General features: G+C 38.4%; 3 protein-coding genes across 7 annotated transcripts; 1 reads left to right on the top strand and 2 right to left on the bottom strand.

The window, feature by feature from the left end:
* Window positions 1–434: 434 nt before the first annotated feature.
* Window positions 435–5,658, bottom strand: wdr82 (WD repeat domain 82). The gene is made up of 9 exons (XM_044349409.1): window positions 5,261–5,658; window positions 3,926–4,023; window positions 2,786–2,852; window positions 2,566–2,665; window positions 2,338–2,454; window positions 2,071–2,226; window positions 1,678–1,747; window positions 1,207–1,349; window positions 435–672 (listed from the first exon to the last, which is right to left on the bottom strand). The coding sequence occupies exons 1-9, from the start codon at window positions 5,419–5,421 to the stop codon at window positions 643–645; spliced, it is 942 nt and encodes a 313-aa protein (XP_044205344.1). The 5' UTR covers window positions 5,422–5,658; the 3' UTR covers window positions 435–642.
* Window positions 5,659–9,662: 4,004 nt separating this feature from the next.
* glyctk (glycerate kinase) lies at window positions 9,663–14,248 on the top strand. Of its 4 annotated transcripts, none has more exons than XM_044348157.1 (6): window positions 9,663–9,885; window positions 10,041–10,123; window positions 12,322–12,708; window positions 12,789–12,940; window positions 13,025–13,200; window positions 13,292–14,248. In XM_044348157.1, exons 3-6 carry the CDS (start codon window positions 12,353–12,355, stop codon window positions 14,180–14,182), a joined length of 1,575 nt encoding a protein of 524 aa, XP_044204092.1. In that variant the 5' UTR covers window positions 9,663–9,885; window positions 10,041–10,123; window positions 12,322–12,352; the 3' UTR covers window positions 14,183–14,248. The 4 variants fall into 4 exon arrangements, with proteins under 4 accessions (XP_044204092.1, XP_044204091.1, XP_044204090.1 ...); XM_044348156.1 differs by having other exon boundaries at window positions 9,663–9,908; XM_044348155.1 differs by having other exon boundaries at window positions 9,663–10,123.
* Window positions 14,249–14,471: 223 nt separating this feature from the next.
* On the bottom strand, window positions 14,472–17,825 carry tcta (T cell leukemia translocation altered). Of its 2 annotated transcripts, none has more exons than XM_044348160.1 (4): window positions 17,741–17,825; window positions 16,755–16,982; window positions 16,620–16,671; window positions 14,472–15,841 (listed from the first exon to the last, which is right to left on the bottom strand). In XM_044348160.1, the coding sequence occupies exons 2-4, from the start codon at window positions 16,963–16,965 to the stop codon at window positions 15,799–15,801; spliced, it is 306 nt and encodes a 101-aa protein (XP_044204095.1). In that variant the 5' UTR covers window positions 16,966–16,982; window positions 17,741–17,825; the 3' UTR covers window positions 14,472–15,798. The 2 variants fall into 2 exon arrangements, with proteins under 2 accessions (XP_044204095.1, XP_044204094.1); XM_044348159.1 differs by lacking the exon at window positions 17,741–17,825 and adding an exon at window positions 17,088–17,714.
* Window positions 17,826–18,169: the final 344 nt, after the last annotated feature.

The following is an 18,169-nucleotide window of genomic DNA, read 5'->3' as shown; positions in this document are numbered from 1 at the left end:
ATGGTCAACAGATTGTGTAAGAGGTTTTTGGTGCTATAAAACACGCCACCAAGCTTTTCCCAATCTCAGACCTACAAAGCACAACTGACAATTAGAGTTTTTTTCTATAATTCCTGCTTTGAATGATCTAAACACGGAAAGTCAAAACCTGAAAATATCACAAAAAATTTAGAAGAAGCTACAGATATGAATGATCTAAAAAACTCGAATAGTATTAACATGAATCATTTCTACCTCATAAAATGATTTCCTTTCAAAAGTGCTACATGTTGGGGTTTGGGATGATTTCTCAGCATGTACCAAAGTTAAAGGACAAAAAGAAACACATTTTCCTCCAGCTCTGAAATATTTCATGTCACATTTAATCTCTTATTGGTCACCTGTTTAAAATACGACTCATGCAATAAGTTTTAAAAAATGACAAAATCAAAGTCTTACCAAGAATTTTTTTAATGTTAAATAGAAATATAAAAAAAGAATAGACAAACGATCTCGTTCTGCAAACTACTTATTTACAATTTTCATTGGACTTAACACTCTTTTCCTGTGAAATCCACAAAGAGCTGGCGGTGCTGACCCCTGCTGGTCACTCTGCTTCGACTTTGGCCTTCAACAGAAGCCTCGGACTTCACTTTGCCGTCTTCAGTCATCGATGGTGGGGAGCCAGAATGCCTGAAAACATGACAAAAACAAAACATTGAGGGTCACATTAGAGCTATGCGCTTGAATGTGCGCATGTAGATCACGTCAAGCTTTGAAAAATGTCAATAGATTTATAATTAAATGGATATTTGTTTGCATCAAGTATTCAAGTGTTTCCATTTCTTTCTTTTACTGAAGCCAAATGAACTACATCCAGTTCACTTTCACGCTGTTTTGTTCTCCATTTTCCTCCCATCTACTGACGGGTGGAAATGAACTGAACACATGTGACTCTTCATGTCACATTATATCACAGTCACTCAAATTTAGGTTGGAGTCATTGTAGCAATAATGTAGAAAGTAACACAACCAAACAGTGTAATAAAGTGTCCACGAAGAAGAGAGTCCATGAATTGCATAGTTTAGTGACATCACATTACATGGCTGTCTGATCACTACTAAATTCCTTTCAAGACAGTTAAGATGGCCAACACGTTAAACAGCCTAACACAGCTTAAAAAGCATAGTTAATATTCTTCAGTCCACACTGCAGCCTCCACTCACCATGTTGGAGCAGGCACTTGCAAACGTCATGAACTTGGGGTTGAACTGCAGGCAGGTAATCGGCCCTGTGTGCTTCCCGTCTAATAAAGCCACCTTCATACCGCTCTCAGCGTTCCACACGTGGATCTTTCCATCCTCAGAGCCTGAAATATACAAACAAAACAAAAGCAAAAACCTCTTTAGATTATAAACTTCTTTTGTGAATACAGATATTTTACAACTGTGCAAGCATGTGATTACATGTTCTGTTATATGATAGTAAAGGGTGGCATTCGTTTGAGGAACAGTAATTTCTAAAAGGTTGACTGCTTCATATTGTACCACTATGCTATGTAGTTTCCTCAAGGATTTAGTATTTGATTTGTGTTTTTTATGTTTGTGATAAAGTTGTAATTCATGTCTTGTGATAAACCTGTAACTTCAGCAATACTGAAGCAAAAACAGCAGAGAGAGAGAGCAATCTTAACTTACCAATCATTACAAACTGAGAATCAGGTGTGAATGATGCCTCCAGTGTTACACCTTTACTGTTGTTGTAGCCCTGTAGGTAAAGAACATCAGCATCGATAAGCAATTATTTTGTGCTCATTACTAGCAGCAGTGATCTGCAGTAAGATAAAATAAACCTGCACTCGTCCAGATCCTCGTAGTGCTAACATTATCCTCAGTTTTCATATATGAATTATACTGATTTAAAAAATCTGAGGTGATTTGACTGTGAGAAGTGTTTTTTTAACTAATGTTTTTTTTAATTTCCACTCACACACTGCCCCACCAGTGTGATTTAGTTGTGTCTTATTTGTGTTTTATTTTCAAGTAATGAATATTTCCACAAACTGTGCATGACAATGGGTTATCTCTTACCCCAAAGGAATGTAGCACAGCACCCTTAAATGCATCGAGGATGCGAAGAGCTCCACCATTTGTAGAGAGAAGAATGAGTTTTCCATCGTTGCTAAACTTGAGTCCTGTCCACTCGCATGTCCGGTCATACTGAAGCTTGAAGGTTGCAAAGGGACCCTGTTGACAAAAGGGATCATGGCTATTTTGCTCCATTTAAAAAACAAAAAAACGTTTACCTCAAATTTTAGCAAAACATCGATCTTAAATGTGCCTAATATACCTTCTTACCTTGTCAAACGACCTCAGATCATAAAGTTTAACCATCTCTGAATTTATTCCTGCCGCAAAAATGAGACCCTCTGGATCAAAGGAGCACACTGGTTTCCCCTGAAGGTGCATGAGACCCTAAAATTGACAGATGACAAGAGGAGGTCAGTATCTATTATATCATAATATAAATATAAACGTATTAGTGCAACACCAATGGATGTTCACAAAATTATAACTGTGACTAACCTGACAGTTGGGCGATCGCAGATCCCATAGTCGGATAGTTTTATCTAATGAGCCAGAAATAAACGTGTCATCCACAGGAGACATGGAGAGAGATGTCACTCTGGTCAAAAACAAAAAAAAAAACAACAGGGGAAAAATGAGAACAGCAACTTTCAACACAATAGAGTAGATCAAATCAAAGTACAAAACAATGACAGATGAGAATAAATCCACTCCTCACCTTTTGTTATGCCCAGGAAAGTAGCGGATGTATTTGTTGTCATGGAGGGACAGGTATCGGATGGTATCTTTAAGAATAACAACACAATAACAGTGAGGAAAAATAATGGCATGTCATACAATAAGAAAATGACCAGCAGCAGCAAAAACCAAGCTAGCATCCACATGTGAAGTTGATTAGCGGCAGGTCAGATGAGTGGACTCAACCGTGGGCAAGGCAGTCACTTGTACAGTTAGCTCCTGTATGGGGCAGAATCACAGACCCTCAAACTGTACAAACAACTACCTCAGACCAAAGTGAGCAGTGGGGACCCGTCATCCAGCAGTAGTCCACAGAGGTCTGATAGACAGTTGATATATCAAGAAAAGATCATGTTTGGAAATATTAATTATTAATATATCTTAAATGTTTCCTCCTTCATTATAGTGCAGCGATAATATTGCCTGAATGTATATGACAGCTCTAGCCAAGTGAGGTTAGCAAAAAAAACCACTACTTGTTTGGCTCATATTCACATTTTTAATGCTTTTTAAAAAATAAAAACACACTGCTCATTCCTAGTTTAAAGCTCCATTGGGAGATTATTTTTTTTTTAGATTAGATTTTACTACTATTCAAACAAAAACATAAGGCAGAGAACCTCTATCTTGCCAAAAAGATACAAATATTTTTCTTGGTGGTTTGCAGAGCAAACCAGGGATAGTATTGCAGTTAATATTCCACCTTATATTCAACGTGTGGTCACCAAGAGGACTTTTATGAATGTCAGTGTTGCTCTGTGCCTACCAGATATGTACATCTGTTAATATTTTTATGTTAGCTGTAACAACTTCATAAGCCGAGAGTTAATTAGAATTTCTTCCTCAACTGTCTTTGAGTCTTTTCTTCATTACGGTGGTAAAAGTTTCTTAAAACAGCTTAGACACTTAGGAGGAACAATATTCATACCCAAAACATATTACATCATCACTTGAGGTACTAAGTCAAAAGAGTATTGTGATACATGACTCTTAAATATTACACAGCTGTAAAATACAAACATCATCATCATCATCATCTCAGGCACAAAGTGAAATTCAAACTCATTCATGCGAAGTTATCAGACAAAAACTACCAACGAGTATTTGTGCATCAACATACCATCGATTTTGTTGGAACTGTAGACCACAGTGTTAGCAGCATGTGTGTACCTGATCAGATCCACTCCATACTTTTTACTGTAGAGAGTCCTCTTGGGTCTGCCATAAATCAGATTATGTGAGAGGAAAAAAAAGAGAGGAAAAAATAATTTAAATAACCATTGCTGAAAAATTACATATTAAAATTCGTGAATATTTTAGTGTCATTTAACTGACAAAAATACTAATCACGTCCAAGTTAGCCACAGTCTCAATGCAGAGTTGCCTGCTTTTAAATTTAATTAAATACCTTCAGGTTTATTAGACTGCTGTATAATTAAAAACAATTTGACTTTTAATTATAATCATCATAGCTTGAGCTCTGATGAATCAGCATTTGTTATAGGGCTGCAGCTAACATTATCAATTAAATTTTTCATTTAACAATATACACAACTTGTCTCTGTCTGCAACGATTTGTTGATTAGTTTAATTAATCAGCAACTATTTTGATAATCAAATAATTGTTTTGTTTTTTTTAGACAATTTTAAGGCAGAATTGCCAAATATTTGGTGGTTGCAGCCTCTCAAATTTGAGGATTTGAGGCTTTTCCGTGTCATATATGACAGTAAACTGAATATCTTTAGGTTTTGGACTGTTAATCAGATCAAACAAGCAATATGAAGACATCATCATGGCCTCTGAGAAATTGTGAATGCCGTTTTTTTAACAGTTTTTAAAAAGCATTTTTCACAGTGTTATAGATTGATTGAGCAAGTAATCAGCAGATTAATCGATAATAAAAATAATCGTTGGTTACAGCTCTAATCTAAACCCTAAACATACATGCATTACAAAACCGAGAAAAGCAACAAATCTTCACATTTGAGAAGCTGAACACTAAACAATATTATCAACATAGCTGTTGAATAAATTTGTTGTCATTTAAAATCAATCAATCATATCAAAACAAATCATTTGTTTTAGCCTATTAATCAAAAGTATTGACAGATTAATTCAATATAACAATATGAGTTAGTAGTGGCCCTGCAGCCCCAACATGAGGTTTTTATCAACGTTAACAGTCGATCATCCATTCAACTGTACAACTCACATTACTCATTTTATCAGGTTAAAGTCTACTACTAGCAGTGTGATGGACACATAGCACATCACTCACACTGCAAGCTGAATTAATGCTGCTTATGTTTTCAAACTGCATGCTGATATATACACAGTTCACACACCTACAATCATACAATCGCTACGGAGTTAAGTTAACGTTATTAGCAGCAGGCCTCGCTAGCTAGCATAGCAAGTAGCTAACGTCAAAAACATTAGCGTAAAATTACTTACTTTCCCTCCTGGCAGTCATACAAGACTAAGGAATCGTCGTCGCTGCTGGAAATAATTGTTTCTCCGTTTGAACTGAAGTCGAAGCAATTAATTTTGTCTGAGTTTTCTCGAAAAACCTTAGCAACCCTGAAGCTCCGCAGCACATTGTCCGTGAGCTTCATGACGGCCTCTGTCTATGTGAGGGGGAGCAGGCCCTCCTGTTACACTGTAAACGGCTCACAAAACGTCCGTTATAATGTTTTTGTTCATATATATGAACTGCAATGGTGGCAAAAGTTGTTCTTTCGATTAAGTATAGTTCAAAAACAGCAACGAAGGCCCGCCAGTGTTTCCACGGGAGTGAGGAGGAGGGAGGGAAAAGCACCGCCTTCGCCACGCCGGGGACGCGCATATTCATCACCTGTAACGCGCATTGGGCTTCTTCTTCTTCTTCTTCTTCTTCTACTTCTTCTTCTTCTTCTTCTTCTTTGGGGTTGAACAGCAACTTGCATCCTTGGTGTCGCATTACTGCCACCTTCTGGAGTTAGTTAACTCCTACAGTGGTCCGGTTTGTCAGATTTTTCTATCAACCCTGTTCCATGGATGTATAATAAGAGCTGGATAGGGCTCTTATAATACATCCATGTCCTGTTCTCTTAAGAAAGCTGACCAGACACTTCCTGCCTTGTCCACTTCCACCACACTCCAGTATGCCCAGTTTAAACCTGTTCCTGTCAGCCCTGATCTCCTCATTCCCTCAATCATCAATCATCAATCCTTTCTTTCTGAGGTATATTTCCTGCAGTTAAAAAGGTAATTTTCTACTGTTTCTGGCACCTGACAATGTTCAAAAAGTCCAGTTAGATGCTTCCTGATAAAGTGGAGAATCCTGTTGAGGTTACTGTGTCCTTTTCTACTCTGGTCTTTAATATGTCCTCTTTTCTATATCTTCCCCTATCTTCCTTCTCTCAATACCCACTCTATTTTGTATTGCATGTAGTTGTCTTCCTCCCGTCTCCTGATCCCTGTGCTGCTGCCACTCTTAACTGATTTTCTTCAATGCAATACCATTTCCCTCTGATTTTGAAAGTTTAATTATGGTTTTTATGTTTTCTTTTCTAACAGCTTGTTTGGCTAGTTTATCCAGTCTTTCATTACCCATAATGTGTGCGCACAGGAACCCAAATGAGTGTAACCACAGTGCCTTGTTTTATTACTCGTGACTGTATTCCCATTATTTCAAATAGTAGGTCTTGACGCGCATTGGTCAGAAACCACACGATATTTCAATTCCCCATTCCTCTTAGACAATTTAATTCAGTCATTAAAGCTGTTCCTTGTGGTCTGTTACATCTTGTTAAATCCCATCTTAGCTCTGGGGAAACATTAAAGTCCCCCTCCACTCAAAAATATGTTTTTTTTTCTTGTTCTAGGGCCAGCCCTGACAGTGTTGGAGCCCTAGGCGAGATTTTAGATTTGGCTCCCTCCCAACCCTAAACACTAAACACCACTTCATTTTTTAATGTAACATTCTGGTGGCCAGACTCTTATAATAGTTCACTTATAAAAAAAAATAAACAACTTTCATCTTGCAGCGCCCCCGTGAGGTACCCTAGGCAAACACCTATGTTGCCTATGTCATGGGTTGCCCCTGTCTTGTTCCTACAGTTGAACATTTGAGCCTCACTGTGCAGAATGATGTATGTGCAGAGTTTGACACTAGAAGGCTGTTTACACATTCATCTGCTGAAAGTGGAGGAAGTTGGTCTGTGCTCACTGAAAATCCAGATTTAAGGAGTGTAGGCCTACGAGCATTATTTGTGACATCAGAACTAGTTTGGAAACAAATCCTGGTCCAATATTCAACTAACACAGGTGTGTTGTGGAAACTTGAAGCCTCCAGTGCACAAACACTGAGAACTAACTTAGGAAATATCTTCTATGAAGTAGTTAAACATTTTAAGTGTAATATATTTGCATATTCATAGACTCTGGAATTTTTACGGAGAGAGAAGTGTAGATGCCCTTTTAAAGATTTTAACATGGTTATTGTAGGCTACTTTTTTGTGGAAAAAGAAGAGTATTTTTATATGTCTTACATGTCTGGAAGGGATCTTTCACTATTTAGACTAAAAAGCTCTTAGGAGGTGTTCAACTAACTGATAAGAAATGTAGCAATTAATTTATACGTAAAATTCTTCACAACAAAGAGAAAATTGTTCCAAAAGGTAAATTCTATTGGGCTTTGATCATTGATAACATAAGTTGGGATAAAACCTGGCTTCTACCTTATAAATATCCTATTTCTAAAAAGGTCAAGAAAATACATTTTAAAATTCTACATATGTACATATATGTCTTTGTTGCAAAATACATGGACATTGCAGATCTTTGTACTTTTCGTAATCACCAGAAATTGTGATGTGGTACAAATCTTTTGGCAAAAACTTGCAACCCGTATTTTCAGCTTCACTGATGAGCCTTATACTTTTACTTTATATGATGTTATTATATTTTCCCGACACAGGAACAGTTCCTTTCAGTACATATATATTTGTCAAATATATATTTTCATGGCTAAATTTTGTATCCACAAGTGCAAATTTTCTAAATCCCCACCTAGTTTGCTGCCTTTCCTCACAGAAATTCGAAGTCTCCTGCAGTCTATAAGCCACATGAAAAACCACAAAAGTGCCTTACAACTGTCTCAGCACTCAGAACTCACTTATGTATACATGTAATCTTTATTTATTTTATTTACTTATTTATTGTCTTCAGCTCTCTTATTTCTTGTTTTTTTTTTTGTTGTTGTTGTTGTTCGTTTTGTTTTTTAAATATATTATTCTATTCCTGTACCTTTTATGTTGTTTTATGCCCTTTATGGATTTGTTTGACTGTTTGCTTTGTGTGTTTTCCTTTATTTGTGTATTATTTGTGTGTGTTGTGAATAAATAACAATAAAGTTGAAAGGAAAAAAACACATGATTTTATAATTATTTCGATAGCTGCAGTTTTATTCCATGTGTGCACAGCAGATAACAGACACACAACTGTCAGAGAAGATTTACTCATTGAACTTTGTACAGTTCTGTTGGGTACCAGCACATGAAGGGTTGGAAGGGAATGAGTGTGCTGATAAACTAGCAAAAAGGGCTTTGCAAAAGGAAGAAGGAGAAGGAAAAGCAGTGATTAAGAGGAAAGGTATGGAGATATGGCAGAAAAGGTGGGAGGAAGACCAGTAAGGAAGGGGGTATCTCGAAATACAAAAGTTGGTCATAACAAGGAACTTTTCTGTAGCACCTGTGGCGGTGCTACAGAAAAGGCAGCATACAGAGACTCACAGTGGCTTATAATGACAGTATGAGGCTGCTGCTTAAAGCTCCAAGAAGCTGCAGCGCAAGCCAAATGTTTGTTAATATTGGAGTACCCACCTGCTCTGCTGTAATACGAAATCTTACATATAGATGTACGTGCAGATTATCTGATTCCGTTAATGATATTGTTTCAGCTTTGACCAAACCTGAAATGAGTTCCGCCAGGTTCTCATCTAGACTGTGGAACCATTGGCGGTATAGCCTAAATACAATTGCCTGATTATTGTGGAATGCCTTTTGTTTTTTTGAGATTTATTCTTTCTTGTTAGGGCCCGAGCACCAAGCGGTGCAAAGGCCCTATTGGATCTGAAGGAATTATTATTTTTCTTCTCTATTATTCTTCCAAAACAAACACATTTTTGAGGTTGTTAAACTTTGCACATACATCAGAAGTGGTGAAAAATTTAATATTTTATGGGTCTCGCAAAAAGGCGGGGCAAAATGGCTCGACAGCGCCCCTAGAATCATGTCATCATGTACATTGAACATATCATATTGCATTGTACCATGTATGAAGCGGAAAGACAAAGGTTACACGATAAGAGGCGGGATAGGTGTGGAATCTGATGGGGATACTGGGAACAGGGGGAGGGGGATAGGGGGTGAGAGTCACCAGGAGAGCACTCTTCACTTTCATTAAGTGACACAAAGTTGGTGGGTAGAATTTAACAAATAAAATGGATAAAATGACATGATGTTACCTTCAGGTGTCAAGTGCTGGAAACTCCTACTAGAGTATTAAAGATCAACAAGATTAATGAATAGAATCTGAGAAATATTAGTAGTTATTTATTTATTTTTATTTAGTTCCTTTTTATTTATTTAATTGTGTAATATTTTGTTCATTATTTTGATTGTGATTCTTTGTTTGGTTTAAATATTAGAGAGAAAGTACATCTTTAGTCCACGCTCCAGATCAGTGGGTGGCGGTAATGCAACTGAAAGCTGTTTGCCGACCACCAATAAAACTACACGAAGAAGAAGAGATGACGTCAGACGCTCTTGTACAGTAGGGGGCGGTATTTACCTTAAGACGTTTGATATCCGCCAGTAAACCGAGAGAAGAAGAAGAAGATAGTTCACAGCAACCGTCGGTTATAATATTGTTATTAATACAACCATGATAGCAAAGTAAACAACAGGAGTGATGAAAACACAGCGAGATTATCCCACTTTAAACTCGGGTTGAGCGTACGATTATATTATTTTTTGTTTGAGAGTTTTGTTTACCGACTGGTCCCAATCAGTTTCTCTGTCCCTCCCTTTGATCGGGTCAGTTTTCCTAAATCAAACAGGTGAAACCGTGTTAGCAGCTGTTCCTCCGGCCCAGCACTTTCTGTCACAACACGGCAGCAGCGTGTTTGTGGTCCGTGTGTTTGTATGTTTGTGTGTTTGTGTGTCTACTCTCTTGTTCTGACACCTTCTAGGTTTTACTGCTGCCAGCAAAATGGACGCAGAAGTGAAGGAGAAAATAACAGGAACAGAGACCTCGCAGAGAGGAAAGTCTGAGGTATGGACCAACTTTAATTGTCAACATGTCGCCGTGTGTGTTTTGTTCAGTGTCAAAGTTGCTTGGAGAGAGTAAAAGATGAAAACATAATTGGGCCTTTCTCCAGATAATAACTCATTCAGGACGAACTGATTACTTAACTTGAAATATTAACAGCTGTGTCTGTATATCTGTAATATCTGATGGGGTTTTTTTTTATAGATGAAAGAAATATTGTCTGTCATGCCCCACACTGACCCACACTAACACTTAAAACAAAAAACAAACAAAAACATAGTTCTATTTGTGTTATTTGTCTTTAAATAGCACTTTTTTTTCAAATATTCCAGATTTGATCAATTGTGGGCTGTAGGAATGATATAGATCAAATCATCTATCATGATATACAGCATGTAATTTATCACTATATTGATATATATGATGATATAGTAAAATCAATTGAGAAATTGTTAATATAACCAGACTGGAATATCTACTTTTGGCTCAACTAGTGGATTATATCCATTATTGCCATGAAGTAGCCCTGCTTTGCCTAATACATACATTATAAATGGTAAGACCAAAGATATGTGATGTTTGACAAATGTATATGTTACAGTATGTATTATCATTTTATCCACCTCTCGTAAAACCGTTAAGAGACTGATCTGTTAATTTACATTGTTACCTTTAAGTGTTTGTTCTAAATAATCTAATTTTAAAAAGTTTGTCTGTATTGCATTATATAACATCAAATACTAACAGTGTCCATATGCAACAGCCTCCTGATAAACTGTCATACTGTTGCATTACACTGCACATGGTACTGCATATAGACAAAATATACCAAAAAGACATCTTTCCAACAAGAATGATTATATGAAAATACTCAAGTGGTGATGAGTGAGTCTTCAGTACCAAAATGTAACATAAAATTTACTTGCTTGTCTGTCATTTCTACTAGTTAGAGTAATGCTCTCAGCTCTCATTGACAAACATTAACAAACAAAGCACAGTCAGGCTTATACGCCTCATTGAGCCCATGTTTAGTTTGTTAAAACAGATCTTCACAGCTCAGAGAAAACAAGAAATGCAGCCAGTGTGCACATGAATTCAGTATAAACCAGCTTTCAGTTGTGTACTGTTTGAACTGTGCCAGACTATTAATGGCTCCAAAATCTGTCAGATATTGTGCTCATGAATTTCCCAACTGTGTTTAATGTTATACCCACGCTGAACTAACTCCTGGTATCACTGAGCCTTCTTTGTTGGTAGCAAAAAATACAACAACTAAAGAGACAAACACCAGCGTTTGTTGATCAGTGCTTTGATGTGTCCTGTGGTACATTCAAGTCAATCATTACACACAAGGTACACAACTCCTTTTAGTCTCTGGTCAGATTTCTGCTCCACTCCCTGACTACTAAGTCGGAGCACACAAAACAGGCTTCCTCAGGAATCCACAGGCTTTATATCCAATTTACAACCTTCACAGGTAGGCAGCCTCACAAGACAGTTTTACAGGTATATGTGTAACAGACTTTGAGTGATAATTGTAATTATGTATGTAAGATTTTGGTTTATATGAACACAAAAAAACTATGGTGTGTTAACTTTCTTTTGAGCATTTAAAATCAAGCAAGCAGGCAACACATGAACAAAATAGTCCTCAGGTTTATGGGCAAGATTTTATCTGAGCCACCGATCAGTGCAAGCTCTCTGCAACTTATAATTAAAGTACAATATTACTATTAAGTATAAATTTCTTGCAGCCAGAGAAAATTGCTTTTGGGCTGGATTCAACCCTCAGGAACTGAATATTTTTAACTTTATTGAAAGAGTTGCTTGCATTTTAATCTTCAGTCTGCGTCTCTTTTCAGTGCAGCTTGAATCAATTTATATTTTCAACACTGCATCATATAACATTACTTCCAACAACACAAAATGTCATAATATATTGGATTTTGAGTCAAGTGTTCTTTGGAGGAGTCCAGATAGAACAATAATGTATAATTTAATAATCAGTTAATCAGTTTAGTAACCATCTGATTCATTACATGACTTACATGACAGATATTAGTGTAACTGTAGAACAGCTGACCTTTTCTCTCTGTTCATATCCTCCATGTGTTCTTTTTAAAATAATGTGCTTTTTTGCTGACTATATTCATTTTTTTCCACACTAAGGTGTTTTAAACTATGACTTGCTTTTCCCTCAGGCAGTTGCTGCTCGGACCCACTAAACTGTCCATGGCACGTGTTCTTTCTCTCTTCCGGCCTCAGCCTTTTCTGGCCCTTGTGGGGAGGAGGAAACCAACGCTGTGTAAAATGTCATTGGACTCGCGGGCACGCAAGGTGTTTGCAGCAGCAGTGGAGGCTGTGCAGCCAGACACTGTAGTGCGACAGAGTATAGAGCGCAAGGATGACTCAGTCATCATCGATGGTCACAAATTCACACTCAAACACAACCTGCATTTGGTGGGCTTTGGAAAAGCTGTACTGGGTATGGCTGCCGAGGCAGAGAGGATTATTGGGGATCACTTAGTGAAGGGGGTCATAAGCGTTCCACATGGGATTCAGCAGACATTGCAGCAGCACGGGAAAGAGTAAGCAAAAGTCTTAAGATGTAAACAACTTCCACAGAAAATAAGATTAAGCATAATAACATTTCTCACTCTCATCGCAGCCATCTGTTGTTAAAAGAAAACAGTCGCATCAAAGTAATGGAGGGAGCTAAACACAACCTGCCTGACGCTGACGCCCAGAAGGCAGCTGAAGGAATCGCCCAGTTAGCCAACGAACTGACGGAGAAAGACTTGCTGCTTGTACTGATATCAGGTAAAATATTTTTTTTCTTGTTTATCTTTTACAAGATCTTTCTTAAAATGTAATTCTCTAACACAAGGCGGTGAAACTGTCTAGGTGGGGGCTCTGCGCTATTACCTGCACCCATCCCTCCAGTCTCGTTGCAAGAGAAATTTGAGGTTACCCGCAAACTTGCAGCTGCTGGTGCGACTATTCAGGAGCTGAACACTGTGCGTCGTGCCCTTTCTTTGTTAAAGGGTGGAGGGCTCGCACATTGTGCTCACCCAGCACAGGTAACATATTTTAAAACAGCCTTTTATTGTACAGGTGAACTCATTCCAGCATTATACTTTGAATATCACTCCTCTCATTGCTTCTTCACAGGTGGTTGCACTGATACTGTCCGACGTGATTGGAGATCCACTGGACTTGATAGCTAGCGGCCCTACAGTTCGGAGCGAGGTGTGGCCTGAGGAAGTTCTGTCAGTTCTTGAGCGTTACAAGTTGTTGAACTCTGTACCAGCCTCGGTAAAGGAGGTCCTTGGGAGATCGAGTCCCCGGTGGGAGGAGAATAAGGATGAAAGCGATAAGGCAGAACATGTTCGCAATGTTGTGATCGGCTCCAACAGCGTTGCCCTCAAGTGTGCAGGTCGCCGGGTACGAGAGCTAGGTTTCCGCCCTGTTGTGCTTTCACCAGGAGTGTGTGGTGATGTAAGGTCGGTCTCCCGACTTTACGGCCTCCTGGCCCGCTTTGCCTGTTCTCGTGAGGAGCCTCCTCCTGAGATCGCTGCTGAGGTGCTGAGGCTGGGGCCTGAGGTTGGTGTAGAGAGCTGGGATCTGTGCCGTACCATGCAGGTCCTGGGTGAGGGGCGAACAGAAGGATGGGGTGCCACGTGTCTTTTAGCTGGGGGCGAGCCGACTGTGGAGCTGACAGGCAAAGGTCGAGGTGGTCGAAACCAGGAGCTGGCTCTACGAGTGGGACTAGAGCTCAGAGGTCTGGAGCTCCCGCCTAAGGGTCCTGTCTTTCTGAGTGGTGGAACTGATGGTCAAGATGGACCGACTGAGGCAGCAGGAGCCATCACTGATGGAGGGTTGTATGAAGAAGCCCAAGCACAGGGGCTGGACATCAACAACTTCCTTACCAACAATGATTCTTTCACTTTTTTCACACGTCTTTCCTCTGGGCAGCGTTTACTTTCACCTGGCTTAACCTGCACCAATGTGATGGATGTGCACATGCTGCTTATTCCACCAATTCCTATTAACATAAGATAAACTCATTCTCACAACATGATGTAAATCCAGTGGATCTCGACAAATAAAGTACTCTATCTGACTTGATATTGTACAGTAAGACTTGGTTTTACCGCCACCACACAGACATTTTACACCCATATCTCTAGAAGTCATCGTAAACCTAAATGAAAGCAGGATTTGTGTTGCAATATTAAATCCTAACTACCACAAGGAGCATGACAGGGTTGTTATCAGCATGAATGATTTTAACAGCGACTTAAATCATTTTTAACACAGCTCTACCAATGAGACATAAATGAAAACTGTATTTTTCAGTACAACAAACAAATTTAATATCAATCAAGTTATTAGCACAGAGGTATAAACTTCTAGCTTTGCTGCCATACTTTCAGGTACCTGAAATATGTAGATCATTTCGTCTCAAGATCATTTGATAAGGATTATGTACATCAATAAACATTTTCATAAATGCACACTGCAGTACATTGTATTCTGTACAGATTTGCCTTTACCATTACAACAGTGTTGTTATATTGTTAGAAGAGTTGTTCAAGTTAGTAGTTTTTGTCAGTTTTTTTTTTCAGTAGCCATAAATCTATAATGGGTGAAGTATCGAGGCAAAAGCTGTTATCTGCAGTGTCTCCATTCTCAACGACCACAGTGACGGTTACAGTGATAACCACTGCGCCACAGTTCCACCTTCATTACTATTACACGCAGGAGATTTGCATTCAACTTTTGGTGTGTTATAGTAAATGGGCTGAAAATGATTGTGTGCTTAATCACTTTTTGTCTATATTTGTAATTGAGATTTGTTTTCACTTTGACACAGAAGTTTGCTATGATTCTGTTAGAATTACTGAATAAAGTTCAAAGGATGGGGGTGGGACCCTAATGGGGTTGTTCTTTTGACAGGCACTCTGTATCTTTCATTAAGAGCACACAATGCTCCTTAAACATAAAACTTCATGGAAAGATGTAAGATGTGCTGCTTTTCCTGGATTTGTCTTTCAACAGACCAAATGCATCATTTATAAAATAGCAGTGATAAAAATTACCTTGTTCACCACAAATAATCTTTCTAATCATAACTAGGCACATGCACAGCACTCACCATGTAGCACGTACCCCTGCTGATGCAATTTAACCTTCCCGGTAAACATTTGATCACATGCTCATGTGTGCACCATTCAAATCAAGTCCATATTTTTTCCTTGCTCATGGTCTCAGCACGGAGAGTTTTATGTCTGTTATCAAAACAGAAAGCAAACCCAATAATATGTTTCATATTTGTAACGTCTTGCAAGATATGGAGAGAATGTAGACCATGAAGCCAAAATGAAAAATTCAGGTATGCAGAATAAACTTCTGCTCAAAGACCAGTGTTGACAGGTCACAATAAATATCTCACAGATGCTATGAGGTCAATTATGCAGATACCTGTATGACACTGTTAGCATGCATGAAAAGTGACAATGGGTATTTCTAAGAACAGCTGTCAGTAAGTTTGTCCATCCAGAATGCATTGATGATGATGCTTTTTCTTTAAGTAAACTTGAGGGTGCATTCAGTGTCTCTGGGAGATGTTTACTGTCCAGCTTGCACTTGGATAAAATCTGAAGACCATTGTCCTGTCAATCTCGATGAGTCTTCAGGGTGTCTCCTGCTGTGCTTTCCCTGCAACGACAAAATGACATTACAAAATAGTACTATAGTACAACTGAAGCATGACAAAATAGCTTTGTCAATTTATAGTTTTAAAGAATTGTTTAAGAAAAATGCTAAAATTCTCTGGTTCCAGCTTCTTAAATGTGAATATTTTCTTACTATCTGTGATAGTAAACTTGACTTCTTTGGGCTGTGGACTAGTCAGGACAGAACAAGATATTTTTGTTTGTATCTTGGGCTTTGTGAAAGAGTGATGAAAATAATCGACAGATTAATCAATAATGATGAACTATTTACTCACTGCAGCATCACTTTCTATAACACTGCATCACTGCACAAGTGTAGATCTGTATATCTACATCTTATTCATCTTTTAAACTGCTCGTAGTAATATATATCATGCACATCAGCACTTTATGCCTAAATTGCACTCTGGTTAGATGCCAACTGCATCTTGATGTTAAGTACTCAATGACAAATTGAATCTAATCTGATCTAATAATGAAAATAAGCGTTGATTGCAGCCCTGCTGGTTTAGATGAGAGACTATATTCACACTATCAATTCAACTTTGCAACCAGAGGCAGTCTTACTCAACAATTAAAGATTTTAACTCAATCATATTTCAGGCTATAAAACACTGATCTCAAAACTAGTCAAACTTGGCTTCTTCGTTTAGAGTATGTAATAAAGTATTTACAATTATTTAAAAAAGAGAGAGAGAATTAAAATATATAGCAGACAGTGTTAGCAGGGTGGGCTACGTATTGCATGCTCTGACACCTACCATCCACTCAGGTGAGGTACAGTATCAGGTGTGCCTCCGTTTTGTCCAGTCCCTGAACATCAAAACACACAGTTAATGAAGTAACTGGATTAGCAAGCGATACAGAAAAGGACAAAAAAAAAAATAACAACTCACCTTGTCGATAATACATATCGTTCACTGTATCCCCGTAGACCTTCCATGCAAAATGAATCGCGATGAGACTAAAAATTAACCAGCTTAATAAGATTTTGAATATGGAGACTCGCATGTCGTTGGCGAGCCAGTCGTCCACAAACTCGGAGAGAAACGACAAGCAGCTGTCGGCGATGCGGGATAAAAACTCAAAGTCCCACGGTTCCTCCATAGTGTCGGCTTATCCGGCTATTGTGGGATAAACGGAGAAAACTTTCAGTCCGTTGAATAATTATAAAAACATCAATCTAGATGTAGCTAGGTAGCATAACACATCCTGCTCGCCATATCTACCGTTACGATGTTTGTGTCAGCGGTTGAAGAATAGGAGATGACGTAGGTTACGTAGCGCAGCCCCGCTAGCTCACAACTATGAAGATCCAACAAAAAATGCTAACATTTCTTTTTCAGATAAGCCATATGTTCAATAATTGCTATACAAAAGTATTTCGGTATCTACTATACATCTACTTATTAACGATGAATCACGGAACGTTTTGTTCTCAAACCGACACAATAATTAAGTTAACTAGTAGCTATGTCGGCTGTCTGTGAAATTGTCTTGGCTAAGATGGCGAGTTTGATCATGGAAAGCGATGAAATTCAGAGATATTTATTGGAGACGGTGTTCAATACGTTTGATTAAATCACCAAAACACCCCAAAAATACTTTGTGTATTTTTCAATTCACAATACTGTGTCCATGTGTTTTGGTTCAACGAGTGACCGTGTTAACTGGTGACTCGTCATGGTTGTTCGCAGTGACGGCAGCCGTTGAAAACACTAACACGTAGCTGTCCTCGTATAAGCCTGATCAATTTGACTTTGATCAATATACACTCAAATTGTTTATTATCTACACTAATAGTTTACGTAAATTAAATTATGCTCAGCAAGACGCATTCACCTATCGTAATGTTTCTTATAATGTGGGAAACAGAACGTACCATATAAATTGGCAGTGCAGTTACAGCCTGTTTTGGGATTTTATGCAGCTTTGTAGCCATCCGGTTTGATCAACCAAACGTCTATTTAACTTGTGACCCACCGATGTGGGAACGAGATTCAGCGTTACATCTACTCTTGACAAGCTAATATTTGAAAAAGATTAATTTCAGAAAAACAACTGAAGAACGGTTAATGCTTCTTGTTGACGACACCATTTCATTTACATAATGCAAGACAAAAACGACCAGCCGAACATATACTGTGTTCAACATTCAATTTAAGAGAATTTAAGGCTTTCACGAGGACACCTACGTGTTCTGCTCGTAATTTCAACGGCTGCCGTGACCGCGACAACCACACCATTAACACGGTCACTCGTTGAAGCGGAACACCCGCAACGTGCGTACGTCACGTTGCGGTTTGTTTAG

Source organism: Thunnus albacares, chromosome 4 (genome assembly GCF_914725855.1).
Source record: "Thunnus albacares chromosome 4, fThuAlb1.1, whole genome shotgun sequence".
Lineage (NCBI taxonomy): Eukaryota > Metazoa > Chordata > Actinopteri > Scombriformes > Scombridae > Thunnus > Thunnus albacares.
This window is presented reverse-complemented; position numbering and strand designations above follow the sequence as displayed.